Source organism: Oncorhynchus masou, chromosome 9 (assembly GCF_036934945.1).
Source record: "Oncorhynchus masou masou isolate Uvic2021 chromosome 9, UVic_Omas_1.1, whole genome shotgun sequence".
Lineage (NCBI taxonomy): Eukaryota > Metazoa > Chordata > Actinopteri > Salmoniformes > Salmonidae > Oncorhynchus > Oncorhynchus masou.
Window position 1 is genome coordinate 66,403,861 of NC_088220.1, and position 17,518 is coordinate 66,421,378.

The window sequence follows — 17,518 nt, forward strand, 5'->3', positions numbered from 1 at the left end:
GGACTCACCATATTAACAGTATAGTGTGATTATGGGCAGGATATTGATAAACCCCTCACATTGTTCACAGGTTGTAGGTTGTTCAAAACAAAATGCACAGGGAATCGTTAATCACAAAACTTGTTCAGTATTTCATGACATTGTATATATTTTATCTAAAGTCAATTCTATGAGACTGCTCCTGCAGAATCCCATCCTAAAATCTATGACTTTTAAGATGTGTATTCAGATTTCCCCTTACAGAAAATCTCTTCCCACACTTGTAGCACTGGTGAGGTTTTTCGCCAGTGTGAGTAAGCATGTGTCTTTTAAGGCCTCTTGCTGTAGTAAAACGTTTTGTGCACAGGGTGCAGGGGTATGGACGCTCTCCTGTGTGAGATCGCATATGAAGTGTTAGATGGCATGATGCTTTGAAGCCCTTTCCACAAAATTTACAGGTGTAGGGACATTCTCCTGTGTGTGATCGTGTATGCAGCCTCAGTTCTCCTGAGCTAAGGAATGCCTTACCACAGATGCTACATAAATAGTTTTTCTCTCCTGCATGCATCCGCATGTGTCTTGCTAGATGTTGGACAGATGTTTTCCCACAAATAGTGCAACAGTAGGGATGCTCCCCAGTGTGTGTGCGCACATGCCATTTGAGTGAACCTGCACACATGAATTTTCGGTCACAGTGAGAGCATTTGAATGGTCTTTCCCCTGTGTGAACTCGCTGATGTTTTTTCAGACCACACCTGGAAGAAAATCTTTTCTCACACTGGTTACAATGGAATGGCAATGTGTGAATTCCTATATGTACTTTCAGGGTTTTGGAGCATTTGAAAACTTTACCACAACGAGTACATCTGTGAGTCTTGATTATTGGTGCATAGGGGATTCTTTTAGTGCTGCTTGAGGGAAAGGGGTGGTCAGTCTCAGATTCCTTAGAACATAAAAGCTTCCGGTCCTCTCCTCGATGCCTAATCCTGATGTGCTGGTGGAGTTTTGCAATTTCAATGTGATTGAATGGGCATAGGGAGCAGGCAAGGATGCGGGATGACATTTCATCATTAAATCCTGCAATGACAAGATCAGGAATTTGGATTGTATAATAGATGTTATCAATAATTTGATGACACAAGATCAGTGTTTAAATTCCTGAATACCCTTACCGTTATTGGGCACTGGGATACACAGGGCAGACATCTCTGCCATTGAAATGCCCATCTGCTCCTGTTGCTCCAAATCCTGCCTTATATAACTTATTTCATTGCGATCTTCATCTTCCCAGTACTCTTCACTCCGTCTCTCTTCCATTTCCTCCTCCTCCTCTCTGTCCCCATTAGGTTGTCCTTCTCGCTCTTCTCCATCTCTCGTTTTGTCAGAGCTGGGCTGCTCAGAGCCAATGACAACTCTTATTGTTGGAGGGAGGGACAGTGTGGATAGGATGGTATCTGCAGTGTAATAAGAGAAATAACCTACGAAAGATGGCACACGTTACTCTTGCTATATTTTTCAGCAGCGTTTTCCTTTCTCTTACCATTACAGCTAAGATGATTGTCACTGACACCTGCATTATCAAGTTAAAATGACAGGAGTTTGGTTTGACTGGATAGAGACTTACCCTTTTTCAGGTTTCCATGATGCTGATGGTGCTGCAGAAGTGTCTTCAACTCTTCAGTGTCAAATATGGCATGTCCACATTCCTCCAAGACAGAGGGGCCTGCACCAAGCCATGCTGCCGTCTGAGGAGCAGGGGAATATAGTGTTAAAATACAGTATGCCAGACAACTGATATTTTATACACATGGAGTATATTCCATTCAGTTGTACTCCAGCCATCTTTGCAAGCTTAAAACCTAGTGTAGACTAAAAGGATCAAACTTATACTGTGATGCTTTATTCTGTACCTGTGTGAAGTCTGGTACAGGTAGCAGCTCCTCCAGTCTGGAGAGGAACTCCCACACCAGTACCCGCAGTGCTGTGTCATACCGAGGGCCGTAGTGTACTGGGAACACCACCTGAAAAATAGATAATTTATGAAAGTTCTGTGCCAATGCTGATACAAGCAATAGTCACCTGTAAGACACAAAACAGATCTTTTACCTGAAAGAAGTGCTCCCTCTCAGAAGGGTCTTCCAGCAGGGTTTGGACCAATTCCACAAAATTAGACTCTGTAGCCTTCAACTCATCATCATTACTCTGTCAGTAAGCATAAACAAACGACATCAGACATGAACTTAAATGTAATGTAACTCAACATGTGGGCTGAAAACCCCCCCGATATTTTTCTAAATATGCTGCCAAAATAAGTTAACTTACCTCTTTGTGTACAGACAATTCTGTCAAAGAATGGATTTTATCCAGGTGAGGCTGGATGGTCATGAGGTCAGCTGTGCATTCATTACGACATAACTCTAGAACCAGCTGAAAAAGAGGTAGAAGTGAGGTAGCACCAGGGGAAAACATACCACAGTCGTAGCCAAAAGTTTTGAGAATGACACCTTCATTTCCACAAAGTTTGCTGCTTCAGTGTCTTGATATTTGTCAAATGTTACGATGGAATACTGAAGTATAACTACAAGCATTTCATAAGTGTCAAAGGCTTTTATTGACAATTACATGAAGTTGATGCAAAGAGTCAATATTTGCAGTGTTGACCCATTTTTTTTCAAGACCTGCAATCTGCCCTGGCATGCTGTCAATTAACTTCTGGGTCACATCCTGACTGATGGCAGCCCATTCTTGCATAATCAATGCTTGGAGTTTATCAGAATTTGTGGGTTTTTGTTTGTCTACCCGCCTCTTGAGGATTGACCACAAGTTCTTAATGGGATTAAGGTCTGTGGAGTTTCCTGGCCATGGACCCAAAATATTGATGTTTTGTTCCCGAGCCACTTAGTTATCACTTTTGCCTTATGGCAAGGTGCTCCATCATGCTGAAAAAGGCATTATTCGTCACCAAACTGTTCCTGGATGGGTAGGAGAAGTTGCTCTCAGAGGATGTGTTGGTACCATTCTTTGTTCATGGCTGTGTTCTTAGGCAAAATTGTGAGTGAGCCCACTCCCAAATTGCCATCATACAAACTGAGGCAGCAGACTTTGAAAATTAATATTTGTGTCATTCTCAAAACTTTTGCCACGACTGTACACTGAACAAAAATATAAACGTAAAGTTTGGTCCCATTTTGCATGAGCTGAAATAAAAGATCCCAGAAATGTTCCATATGCACAAAAAGCTTGTTTCTCTCAAATGTTGTACACCAATTTGTTACATCCCTGTTCGTGAGCATTTCTCCCAAAATAACCCCTCCACCTGACAGGTGTGGCATATCAAGGAGCGGATTAAACAGCATGATCGTTACACAGGGGCACCTTGTGCTGGGGACAATAAAATGCACCATTTTGTCGCACAACACAATGCCACAGATGTCTCAAGTTGAGGGAGGGTGCAATTGGCATGTGGACTGTGGCAGGTCATTTTAGCGACAGCTACCCGGACAGCTGATAAATGTGTTTGCACAACCAAAGAAATTCTGCAGAAACTGTCTCAGGGAAGCTCATCTGCTTCCTCACTAGTCTTCATGTGACTGCAGATTTGTCGCCGTATCCGACTTCATTGGGCAAATGCTCACCTTCAATGGCCACTGGCATGCTGGAGAAGTGTGCCCTTCACAGATGAATCCCAGTTTCTACTATACCGGGCAGATGGCAGACAGTGTGTATGGCGTTCTGTGGGTGAGTTGTTTACTGATGTCAATGTTGTGAACAGAGTGCCCCGTGGTGGTGGTGTTATTGTATGAGCAGGCATAAGCTATGGACAACGAACACAATTGTATTTTATCGATGGAAATTTGAATGCACTGAGATACTGTGACAAGATGCTGAGGCCCATTGTCATGCCATTTATCTGCCGCCATCACCTCATGTTTCAGCATAATAATGCCCGGCCCCGTGCTGCAGGGATCTGAACACAATTCCTGGAAGCTGAAAATGTCCCAGTTCTTCCATGGCCTGCATACTCAGACATGTCACCAATTGAGCATGTTTGGGATGCCCTGGATCAACATGTAAGACAGCGTGTTCCAATTCCTGCCAATGGCTGTGCGAAGTTGCTGGATATTGGCGGGAACTGGAACACGCCGTTGATCCAGAGCATCCCAAACATGCTCAATGGGTGACATGTCTGGTGAGTATGCAGGCCGTGGAAGAACAGGGACATTTTCAGCTTCCAGGAATTGTGTACAGATCCTTGCGACATGCTGTGCATTATCATGCTGAAACAGGAGGTTGCTGGATATTGAAGAGGAGTGGGCCAACATTCCACAATCAACAAGCCTGATCCATTCTGCGAAGGAGATGTGTCGCGCTGAATGAGGCAAATGGTGGTCACACCAGATACTGACTGGTTTTCTGATCCACGCCCCTACCTTTTTTTAAAGGTACCTGTGACCAACAAACGCATATCTGTATTCTTAGTCATGTGAAATCCATAGATTAGGGCTTAATGTATTTCAATTGACTGATTTCCTTATATGAAAATCTTAAATTGTTGCATGTTGCGTTTATATTTGTGACTAGTTGCTGCCCATAGTTTTATCGGAATCCTCTGCATTTGCACCACTCTCACCGTTGCTCTCAGACCCAGGAGGAGTTGGGTCCTCTGCCTGGAACTCAGCAGCTCTGGAACCACCTCTGTCACCAAAGTCACAAACTCCTCCAGTTTCCCAAAATGCTTTACAGTATGCTGCTGAGCCACTTGCCACAAGAATGCTGACATCAGGCGTAATGGTGGAGCAAGGAGACGTAGGGAGGAGAGAGTTAAACGGGAACCTACAGTGGGAAACACAAACAAGAATATGTATTACATAATAATAATACCCTAGGACAGTTTAAACCAAAAGTATTGTATAGGTTTGATCTAAAAATGCCTTTAGCTAGGGTTTGGGATACTAGCCAGCTTCAGTAAACATCTATGAAGCCAGGGACCATTTTAAAAGCACTCACACAAACATAGGGGCCAAGTTAAAATTTTGAGAATGTATAGTACAACTTAATTTACCAGAGTCTTCTGCCTCGGACAAGGACTTAAGCTGAGTCGACTCCAAAAGCATTGAAGTTCTTGTTCGCTGACTGAGGACAGCATCCATGATGGCAAACCATCTTGTTCCACGAACATTGGAACTATTTTTGCTAGTGTCATTCTTGATTTTTTTGTGTTCCTGTTTCAGCTTTTTTATTTTCTCTCTGCACTGCTTAGATGTCTTCGTAGATCCGAGGGCAGCAAGCTCGGAACTAAGTTTGGTGAAGACTCTCTTGTTTCTCACTGTGGAGAGAAGCTGCTCCTGAACACTCCCATCTGCCCAGAGTGTTAACAACGCATGGACCTCCTCAGGTGACCAGCTGGCTCGAGATTCATCTGTGAATGCACCAGATCTGTTAAACTGGCAAACAATGTTACCTAGCAAGTTTAAACAGTTTTCCAAAAATGTGTACTATACTGAGCAAGAATAAAAACATTCAACAATTTCAGTGAGTTACAGGTCATATGAGGAAATCAGTCAATTGAAATAGATTAGGGCCTAATGAATTTATGTTCAGTTGAAGTCGGACGTTTACATACACTTAGGTTGGAGTCATTAAAACTCATTTTTCAACCACTCCAAAAATGTCTTAAACTATAGATTTGGCAAGTCAGTTAGGACATCTACTTTGTGCATGACAAGTATTTTTGCAACAATTGTTTAGACAGATTATTTCACTTATAATTCACTATAATCACAATTCCAGTGGGTCAGAAGTTTACATACACTAAGTTGACTGTGCCTTTAAACAGCTTGGAAAATTCCAGAAAATTATGGCATGGCTTTGGGCTAATTGACAGAATTTGAGTCAATTGGAGGTGTACCTGTGGATGTATTTCAAGGCCTACCTTCAAACTCAGTGCCTCTGCTTGACATCATGGGAAAATCAAAAGAAATCAGACAAGACCCCAGAAAATAAGTTGTAGATCTCCACAAGTCTAGTTCATCCTAAGGAGCAATTTACAAAACGCCTGAAGGTACCACATTCATCTGTACAAAAACATTGTACATGAGTAAAAACAGTATGGAACCACGCAGCGGTCATACCGCTCAGGAAGGAGAGGCATTATGTCTCCTAGAGATGAACATACTTTGGTGAGAAAAGTATAAATCAATCCCAGAACAACAGCAAAGGACCTTGTGGAGATGCTGCAGGATACAGGTACAAAAGTATCTATATCCACAGTAAAAATGAGTCCTATGTCGACATAACCTGAAAGGCAGCTCGGCAAGGAAGAAGCCACTGCTCCAAAACCGCCATTAAAAAAAGTCAGACTACGGTTTGCAACTGCACATGGGGACAAAGATCGTACTTTTTGGAGAAATGTCCTCTGGTCTGACGAAAAACAAAAATAGAACTGTTTGCCATAATGACAATCTTTATGTTTGGAGAAAAAGGGGGTGGCTTGCAAGCCAAAGAACACCATCCCAACTGTGAAGCACGGGAGTGCTTTGCTGCAGGAGGGACTGGTGCACTTCAAAATAGATGGCTTCATGAGACAGGAAAATTGTGGATATATTGAAGCAATATCTCAAGATGTCAGGAAGTTAAAGCTTGGTCGCAAATGGCTCTTCCAAATGGACATGGACACCAAGCATACTTCCAAAGTTGTGGAAAAATGGCTTAAGGACAACAAAGTCAAAGTATTGGAGTAGCCATCAAAGCCCTGACCTCAATCCCATAGAAGATTTGTGGGCAGACCTGAAAAAGCGTGTGCGAGCAAGGAGTCCTACAAATCTGACTCAGTTACACCAGCTGTGTCAGGAGAAAATGGGCCAACATTCACCCAACTTATTGTGGGAAGCTTGTGGAAGGCTATCTGAAATGTAATTGGGTTTGTGGTCCGCCACCATGGGACACTCTGTTCACAACATTGACATCAGCAAACCGCTCACCCACACGGCGCCATACACATGGGCTGCGGTTGTGAGGCCGGTTGGATGTACTGCCAAATTCTCTAAAGCTACGTTGGAGACGGCTTATGGTAGAGAAATTAACATTAAATGCTCTGGTGAACATTTTGCCAATTGTGTCTCAAGTTGAGGGAGCACGTCTGTGGCATTGTGTTGTGACAAGAAAATGGCACCGACATAGGAGCGAGAAGCAGAGCTACCATAAGCAACTTTGCAATATTTTGTTTTTGTGATTTATTTCCTACATTATTAGCTCAGACATTTTTTGGTGTTAGTACATTCAACCGGAAATAAGAATTGGATATCAAAGCAGCGGTAAATTACCAGCATTACAACCAGGAATAAGACTTTCCAGAATGTAATCCTTGTGCTCCTTCATAACACTGCCGGCCGAGAAGAGATATTTGGAGTGGACCTCTAGTCTGACTCAGTAGGCGTGCACACCATCCACTGCTTCTGAGTATATTACTCACTAATGTTTAGTCTCTGGACAATAAAGTAGACAAGCTTAGGGCGAGGATCTCCTTCCAGAGAGACCTATAAACATACTCTGTTTCACAGAAACATGGCTCTCTTGGGATATACTGTCCCCATCCATACAGCCAGCTGGGTTCTCAGTACATCGTTCAGACAGGAATAAAGAACTCTCCGGGACAAAGAAAGGCAGGGGTGTATGGTTAATGATTAACTACTCATTGTGTGATTGTGATAACATAGACACTCCCTTTGTTCACCCGGCCTAGAATACCTCAATCAAATGCCCGACCGTATTACCTCCCAAGAGAATTCTCTTCGGTTAATCTCGGCCGCGTATATCCCCCCCTCAAGCCGATACCACGACGGCCCTCAAAGAACTTCACTGGACTTTATGCAAACTGGAAACCACATATCTTGAGGCAACATTTATTGTAGCTGGGGATTTTAACAAAGCAAATTTGAGGAAATACTACCAAAGTTCTACCAACACTTTGACTGAAGAACTTGCTCTGGAAAAACATTGGAGCACTGCTACTCAATTTTTAAAATGCCTACAAGGCCCTCCCCTGTCCTCCTTTTCGGCAAATCTGATCACGACTCCATTTTGCTCCTCCCTCCTTATAGGCAGAAACTCAAACAGGATGTACCCGTGCTAAGGTCTATTCAACGCTGGTCTGACCAATCGGAATCCATGCTTCAAGATTGTTTTGATCATCGGACTGGGATAAGTTCCGGGTAGCCTCTGAGAATAACATTGACGTATACACTGACATGATGACTGAGTTCAGGGGATGTTGTACCCACTGACTATTAAAACCTACCAAAACCAGAAACCGTGGATAGATAGCAGCATTCGTGCAAAACTGAAAGCGCGAACCACCACATTTAACCATGGCAAGGTGACTGCGAATATGGCAAAATACAAACAGTGTCGTTATTCCCTCCAGAAGGCAATCAAACAGGCAAAATGTCAGTACTGAGAAACTGGAGTCGCAATTCAACGGCTCAGACACAAGACGTATGTGGCAGGTTCTACAGACAAGCACGGACTACAAAGGGAAAACCAGCCATGCCGCGGACACCGACGTCTTGCTTCCTGACAAGGTAAGCACCTTCGACCGCTTTGATGAGAACACAGTGGCACCGACGCGGCCCGTAACCAAGGACTGTGGGCTCTCCTTCGCAAAGCATGTGCAGATCAGCTGGCTGGTGTGTTTACGGACATATTCAATCTCTCCCTATCCCAGTCTGCTGTCCCCACTTGCTTCAAGATGTCCACCATTGTTCCTGTACCCAAGAAAGCAAACTGAACTAAATGACTATCGCCCTGTAACACTCACTTCGGTCATCATGAAGTGCTTTGAGAAGCTAGTTAAGGATCATATCACCTCTACCTTACACCCTAGATCCACATCAATTTGCTTACCGCCCCAATAGGTCCACAGACAATGAGATTGCCATCGCACTATCCCCTATGTTAGAAGGCTGTTCTTTGACTATAACTCAGCATTCAACACCATAGTACCGTCCAAGCTCATCATTAAGCTCGGGGCCCTGGGTCTGAACCCCGCCCTGTGCAACTGGGTCCTGGATTTCCTGACGGGCCGCCCCCAGGTGGTGAAAGTAGGAAACACCTCCACTTCGCTGATCCTCAACACAGGTGCCCCACAGGGGTGCTCTCTCAGCCTTCTCCTGTACTCCCTGTTCACCCATGACTGCGTGGCCACGCACGCCTCCAACTCAATCATCAAGTTTGCAGACGACAACAGTCGTAGGCCTAATTACCAACAATAACGAGACAACCTACAGGGAGGAGGTGAGGGCTCTTGGAGAGTGATGCCAGGAAAATAACCTCTCACTCAACGTCAACAAAACAAAGGAGCTGATCGTGGACTTCATGAAACAGCAGAGGGCGCACGCCCCTATCCACATCGACGGGACCGCAGTGGAGAAGGTGGAAAGCTTCAAGTTCCTCTGCCTACACATCACTGACGATCTGTAATGGTCCACCCATATAGACAATGAGTTGAAGGCGGCACAACAGCGCCTCTTCAATCTCAGGTGGCTGAAGAAGTTCCCTCAAACTTTTATAGGATGCCCAATTGAGCCTGTCTGGCTGTATCACCGTATGGCATGGCAACTGCACTGCCTGCAACCGCAGAGCTCTCCAGAGGGTGGTACGGTCTGCCCACCGCATCACCGGGGGCAAACTACCTGCCCTCCAGAACCCGATGTCACAGGAAGGCCAAAAAAATTGTCAAGGACATCAACCACCCGAGCCACGGCCTGTTCACCCCACTATCATCCAGAAAGCCAGGTAAGTACAGGTGCATCAAAGCTGGGACTGAGACAGAAGCTGTTTTTCAATCTCAAGGCCATCACTGTTAAATAGCCATCACTAGCCAGCTACCACCGGGTTACTCAACACTGCACCTTAGAGGCTGCTGCCCTATATACATAAAATCACTGGCCACTTTAGTAATGTTTACATACTGTATTCTATTGCACTATATTTTAGTCAATGCCACTCTGACATTGTGCAATCTAATATTTACAGTACCAGTCAAAAGTTTAGGCATACATACTCATTCCAGGATTTCATTATGTTTACTATTTTTTACATTGTAGAATAGTGAAGACATCAAAACTATGAAATAACACATATGGAATCATGTAGTAACCAAAGAAGTGTTAAATACAAATATATATATTTTTTAGATTCTTCAAAGTAGCCACCCTTTGCCAGCTTTGCACACACTTGGCATTCTTTCAACCAGCTTCATGAGGTAGTCACCTGGAATGCATTTTAATTAACAGGTGTGCCTTAAATTAATTTGTGGAATTTATTTACTTAATCAGTTTGAGCCAATCAGTGGTGTTGTGACAAGATAGGGGTGGTATACAGAAGACAGCCCTATTTGGTAAAATACCAAATCCATATTATGGCAAGAGCAGCTCAAATAAGCAAAGAGAAATGACAGTCCATTGCTTTAGGTCTGTCAATCTGGAGACTTTTAACAACTTTGAAAGTTTCTTCAAGTGCAGTCGCAAAAACCATCAAGCGCTATGATGAAACTGGCTCTCATGAGGACCGCCACAGAAAAGGAATACCCAGAGTTACCTATGCTGCAGAGAACACGTTCATTCAATTTACCCGCCTCAGAAATTGCAGCCCAAATAAGTTCAAATAACAGACATCTTAACATCAACTGTTCAGAGGAGACTGTGTGAATTAGGCCTTCATGGTCAAATTGCTGCAAAGAAACCTCGACTGAAGGACACCAATAAGAAGAAAACACTTGCTTGGGCCAAGAAACACGTGCAATGGGCAATGGAAATCTGTCCTTTGGTTTGAGTTCAAATTTGAGATTTTTAGTTCCAACCGCCGTGTCTTTGTGAGACGCAGAGTAGGTGAACGGATGATCTCCACATGTGTGGTTCCCACTGTGAAGCATGGAGGTGGTGTGACGGTGCTTTGCTTGTGACACTGAATTATTTATAGTTCAAAGCACACTTAACCAGCATGGCTACCACAGCATTCTGCAGCGATATGCCATCCCATCTGATTTGGGCTTAGTGGGACTATTATTTGTTTTTCAACAGGACAATGACCCATCTGCTGCTTCAGATGACTTGGCCTCCACAATCACCAGACCTCAACCCAATTGAGATGGTGTGGGATGAGTTGGACCACAGAGTGAAGGAAAAGCAGCCAACAAGTGTTCAGCATATGTTGGAACTCCTTCAAGACTGTTGGAAAAGCATTCCATGTGAAGCTGGTTGAGAGAATTCCAAGAGTGCACAAAGCTGTCATCAGGGCAAAGGGTGGGAACTTAGAATCTCATACATTTTGATTTGTTTAACACTTGGTTTCTACATGATTCCATAACTGTTATTTCATAGTTTGTCTTCACTATTATTCTACAATGTAGAAAATAGTAAAAATATAGAAATACCCTTGAATGAGTAGGTGTGTCCAAACTTTTGACTTGTACTGTATGTTTCTTAATTCCATCCTTTTACTTGTGTGTATTGTTGAGAATTGTTATACTGCTGCACTGTTGGAGCTAGCAACACAAGCATTTCGCTACACCTGCAATAACATTTGCTTAATATGTGTATGAGACAAATAAAATGTTATTTGAAAACTGCACATTTTAGAGTGGCCATTGTCCCCAGCACAAAACAGTGCATTTGACTGTCCCCAGCACAAGGTGCACCGGTGTAACGACCGTTCTGTTTAATCAGCTTATTGATATGCCACACCTGTTAGGTGTGTGGAAAATCTTGGCAAACAGGTTTGTTGATGAAATTTGAGAGAAATAAGCTTTTTGTGCATTTGGAAAAAATTACTAGGATCTATTATTTCAGCTCATGAAACATGGGACCAACACTTTACATGTTTCGTTTATGTTTTTGTTGTTTGTTTCTCATTGACTATTTTACTGTCTGGTCCCTCAGATCGTTAGCAGGCATTGAGTCCATAAAAAAGGTTCAGAAAGACATGACTAGATGACTTACCATAATATTCTGTTTCTAGAGGGGAATCAGTCGACTCCAACAGCACAGTAGGTGAATTTATCTTAGTAGCTGAGGTTCCAAGTCGGTGACCAAGGAAACCATGGACCTCGCCAGGTGTCCAACTGGATGGAGATTTGTCTGGGGAAGCAACAGATCAGTTGACAAACAATATTAACTTCCGAGCTTCCAGTCGTAGGCCAATTTAGTGTTTTGAAAATGTCACTAGTGTTGATGCTGTACTAGGCAGCTTAACTTACCAGAATCTTTCACTTCTTGTGGGGAATTAGGTTGAGTTGACTCCAAAATATTTCCATCTGAATCTATTACCAAAGTACTTGGTTGGTGACGGAGGACACTATCCATGATGGCAAACCATCTTTCTCTACGGCGGTTGTAGCTCCTCTTCTTATTGTTGTCCTTGATTTTATGATACTCTTGTTTCAGCTTTTTTATTTTCTCTCTGCACCTCTTTGACGACCTGTTAAATCCCAGGGTAGCGAGCTCTGAACTAAGTTTGGTAAAGACGCTCTCGTTTCTCACTGATGAGAGAAGCTGCTCCTGAACACTCTTGTCTGCCCAGAGTCTTAACAATGCATGGACCTCCTCAGGCGTCCAGCGGAATGGAGATTCATCTGTGAATGCATCAGATCAGTTGAAGGACACAAGAAAACGCAGCTAAAATGTTATCCAGTAAGGTCATAGGCCATTTAGGCCTACTAAAAATGTAATGGATCAGCCGTTGTTTCTGTAAATGTAATAGTTCTGGACTTACCATAATCTTCTGCTTTTTGGGGGGAATCAGCAGACTCCAACAGCCTAGAAGCTGAATTTATCCTGCCAGACCCTGAAGTCCCTGAACGGTGACTAAAGAGACTGTGGACCTCATCAGGCATCCAACTGGATGGTGACTTGTCTGTGGAAGCACCAGATAACGAGTACTCACACAAACAGGGACATAATAACTAGCAAAGATTGTGTAACACGGTATGTGAGAGCTTTGTACTGTACTGCCTCTGCCCAGAGTTCTGGGCTTAGCATGTGGCACAAGCTGTTTCATTCCCACCGCTGCTGTCAATGTAGTGGGAAAGAAGAGAGCTGCATCGTGGCTTTTACTGTGCAGATGCAAGCACCTAACGGACTGTACCGCAAAAGCCTGGGCCTCTGGGCAGAGCTGTATATTGCTAACATATGCAGTGTTAACCTACATTTGCAAGTAGACTTAGCTATGGAATGACCATTCACCATTTCCTAATGTTACTTAGTTTATAACACTGGGAAACCAGTGGAGGCTGGTGGGAGGAGTAATGGCTGGAATGGTATCAAACATATGGAAATCACTGACTCCAATCAGCCCGTTCTCCTATAGCTCCTCCCACCAGCCTCCACTGTGGGAAACGCATGGAAAGTCACATTGGTGTTGGCATGATGAAAAATAGGCCATGGCCCAATACTTTTTTTGCCTGGCCTCCAGAGGTGGAAATACAGGCCAAGTGTAAACCAATGATATATATATATATATATATATAATACACAAACACACTAGACCAGTTATAGTGGGCGCTGTGTTGAAGCCACCGTGCCTCCATCTTGGCACTCCTCCACATTGTAAAAAAATATATATTTTGGAAGCTATAAAAAAATGCATTTATGGTCTACATTCGTTTTTGCCACATGGATTTAATTACAGACACCTTAATGCATCCTTTTAAATTAGATTGTGCGCTAAGCATGCAAATAATAATCAAATGGCAACCCAGACTATTTGCATTGCCCCCCCACCTTCTTCTACTCTTATCTATGCATAGTTACTTTAATAACTCTACCTACATGTACATATTACTTCGATTACCTTGACACCAGTACCTCCTGTATATAGCCCGGCTATTGTTATTTACTGCTTGCTCTTTAATTATTTGTTATTCTTCTCTTCTTTTTTGTATTTTCTTAACTGCATTGTTAGTTGTAAGTAAGCATTTCACTGTAAGGTGTACGTACACCTGTTGTAGTCAACGCATTGTGACAAAAACAATTTGATTCAATAAATAAAACATTTTCCTTAAAGTATATATTACAAATGTTACTGTCCACGAGAACAAAAAAAATACTTAAATACATGTAATTCTGTCCTTCAAAAACATTTCATTGAAATACTGTAGAATTCCATTAAATCCTATAGAGAGGACTGCTGCTACTGGGGAGTGCCAATATGGCCGACCGGTGGCTTCAAAGCTTCTCAATGGCCAATACATAGTATTAGCAATCCAGAGTTTATATACAGCCTGGTGTAAAACCCTACTTTGGAACAGGGACATTAGTCTAAATTACCGGGATCTTCCTCCTCTGGTGGGGCATCAGGCGTGGACTCCAAAATATTTTGAGAATTCATTACCAAGCCAGACTCCAATAAGGTACCACTTGGTTGGTGACCGAGGACACTATCCATGATGGCAAACCATCTTCTTCTAAGACAGGTGGAGGCATTCTTGTTTTCGTCGTCCTTGATTTTTTTGTATTCCTGTTTCAGCTTCTTTATTTTCCACCTGCACTGTGTCGATGTTTTGATGAAGCCTAGGGCATCAAGCTCTGAACTAAGTTTGATAAAGACTCTCTCGTTTCTCACTGCTGAGAGAAGCTGCTCTTGAACACTCCCGTCTGCCCAGCGTGTTAACAATGCCACTACCTCCTCAGGTGCCCATTGACATGCACAGGACAGGGATTTTTTGTTTTCCATGGTTATGTATTTGCTATTTGTAATAGTTTATAGAATACCCTTTTCACAATAGTCTGCCGAGCACGGTTCGGTTCGGATATTGCAAAGATGTGTATAACTAAACCAAGATAGACCACAGCCTGTCGTTTCAAATGGTAACAAATAAGCAATGAGGTAGGCAGAGCCAAGCAGAAGCAAGCGTGATCCTATTGGCACGCTCATTTGCATTTCGCCGTTGAGGAACGCCTACTCTGAAGTGCGCGTGAGCAATAACTCAATTCGCCTTTGCACGCCTTCTAAACAACGCACATTTTTAAAACTTTGGCCAAGGGTCAAGTTTACCAAACTTAGTCCACTCCGTTCGTAACATATTGTAGTTTTGGGAACATAAAACTGTTTTGAGATCAAATGTTTAATTTATGAGTAAATTAGCAGAATGTCGGCCAAAATCGATCTCGTTCCAACTTCTCTCAATGCCGGCCACTGGGCTTCCTCTCACTACCATATTTGGTAGTGAGTGGAAACTTCAACCGGATTCTCCACATTCATACATCCGGTGAAATAGCGGTCTCATTGTTTCATCTGTGATAAAAGTGGGCCGAGATAGCTCACCTATTGGTCAGAAACAAGAATCACAAATCACTTCCGTTGTTTTTCCCAAATCCTTCAAAATAAGAGTTTTCCCAAAGATGAAAGGGATTAGTTATCAATCTCTTTGGTATTCCCAATGGATCTTGGTTACAGCAAAAAAGTTAAAGGTCCAATGCAGCCGTTTTTATCTCAATATCAAAACATTTTGATATTGAGCTACTGAGTGGCGCAGCGGTCTAAAGCACTGCATCTCAGTGCTAGAGGTATCACTACAGACCCTGGTTTGATTCCAGGCTGTGTCACAACCGTCGTGATTGGGAGGCCTATGGGTGACGAACAATTGGCCCAGCTTCGTCATTGTAACTAAGAATTTTTCTTAACTGACTTGCCTAGCTAAATAACACATTTCTGGGTAACAATTAAGTACCTCACTGTGATAGTTTAATTAAAATAGTCAAAATAAACAAAAATACCTTCTTAGCAAAAAACTATTTCTCTAGCAAGAATTTTGCTCTGAGTGGGTAGGGGAAAACAAGCTTTGGTTTGGAACCCTTTTTATTGGTCTATTAACAAATTTAGCACCTCATGGTGTCACCAGGCAGGCCAAAATTCCATCCCACCAAAACAGGCTGAAAGTTCATGCAGCCTTTTCAAACAGGTCTTAAACATTTCTGACAAGTTATAAATAGCTCTCAAAGGTGTGCCATGACTCACATAACAAGAGGAAAACTGATGATGGATTACCCAATTTCGAAATTGCAGCTTGTGCATTTTACTATTACAACTTTCAAGAGTACGTTGAAAGCTGGGGGGGGTTGTTCTAATTTTATTCACAGATACACCACGAAGATTGCCATTTTCCTATTCGCGGTCGGCCTTGAACTTCAATGTTTAAAGCAGTGTGCGGAAGGGGTGGGGCTTTGTCTGAGAGTTTCCTTTTGTAAGGGTGGAGACTACTTCCTATTTGGCACAACACAACTCTCAATTGTTAGCACGTTTGGACCCAGAAGTAAATAAGGAAGCTGACCAAATTTCACAATAATTTACTTCTGGGAAACCTGAGATCACCAAAAGGTGCAAGTTGCTCCAAAACAATCCTCACCCAAGCACATACAGGCACATTAATCAACAAAGGGAACTTTTAACCATGAATAAACATAAATAGACCAAATTGTAAATGTTAAACATGATTGCCTACATAACAAAGTATATAGAGAACTTTATTACGACAAGGTTGTTGGCAATGCACCTTAACAGCACACTGGTCAGAAATAGCCGGCGGTTGTTTGTTTGTTTGTGTGAGTGCTTTTATCTGATCTGGTGCTTTTCCAGACAAATCATCATCCAGTTGGACACCTGATGAACTTCCCCAAACTTCAGGGTCTGGGGTGAGAACTTGCTTTTGTAGTCTACTCAATCTGATTCCCCGCAAGAAATGTGGAATTCTGGAAGGTTCTCTCATACGGTCTCTCGTACACATTTTTTTTTTACACAGTAACTTGGCCTGTTACCACAAGCTTGGTAGTTAATATTGATTATGTGAGTACTGTCAACTGAGCTGTTGCTTCCACAGAGCAATCTTCATCCAGTTGGACAACTGATGAGGTCACCAACCAGGATCTTCAGGGTCTGAGATGATAAATTCAGCTACTGTGCTGCTGGAGCCGACTTAACCGGATTCCCCTTTAAAACAGGAACCTTATGGTAAGTAATTTAGTACAGTCTTTCTCAACCTTTTTTGTACCAGGGATTAGCAAAATGTGTTCCTCTTCCTTGGTAGACTGCTTGGATAGAAACTAGCTTACTACTACTAGCTAACTAAGTTAATGTGTGCTAACCATCTGAGGGACTGGCCAGTAATAGCCAGAATTTGAAAAACACTTATCTTGTACACATTTTTCAAAAACTGTACAATAAACTTGCTAGCTTATATTGTTTACCAATTTCTGACTGCTTTCAACTGATGTGGTTCTTTCACATTAAAATCGGGATACAGCTGAACGTCTCAGGAGATCCATGCATTAAAACTCTGAGCAGATGAGTGTTCAAGAGCAGCTTCTCGCCTATAAAAACAAGCATGTCTATGCCAAATTTAGTTCAAAGTTTGCTGCACTTGGATTTAACGGAACGTTGAAGCAATGCAGAGAAAAGTAAAAAAAATCTGAAACAGGAATAAAGAAACCTCAAGGGTGACAACAAGATGAGTGGTTCCATCTATCTTGAAGAAAGCGGTTTTGTCGTC

At 42.7% G+C, this 17,518-nt stretch overlaps 1 protein-coding gene across 1 annotated transcript; it reads right to left on the minus strand.

Annotated features, from left to right (window-relative positions):
• Positions 1 to 103: 103 nt before the first annotated feature.
• LOC135546504 (uncharacterized) lies at positions 104 to 14,832 on the minus strand. Its single transcript, XM_064974991.1, has 12 exons — positions 14,301 to 14,832; positions 12,748 to 12,888; positions 12,233 to 12,607; positions 11,976 to 12,113; positions 5,042 to 5,398; positions 4,610 to 4,812; positions 2,302 to 2,406; positions 2,086 to 2,181; positions 1,890 to 2,000; positions 1,604 to 1,724; positions 1,152 to 1,457; positions 104 to 1,056 (listed from the first exon to the last, which is right to left on the minus strand). Exons 1-12 carry the CDS (start codon positions 14,704 to 14,706, stop codon positions 197 to 199), a joined length of 3,219 nt encoding a protein of 1,072 aa, XP_064831063.1. The 5' UTR covers positions 14,707 to 14,832; the 3' UTR covers positions 104 to 196.
• Positions 14,833 to 17,518: the final 2,686 nt, after the last annotated feature.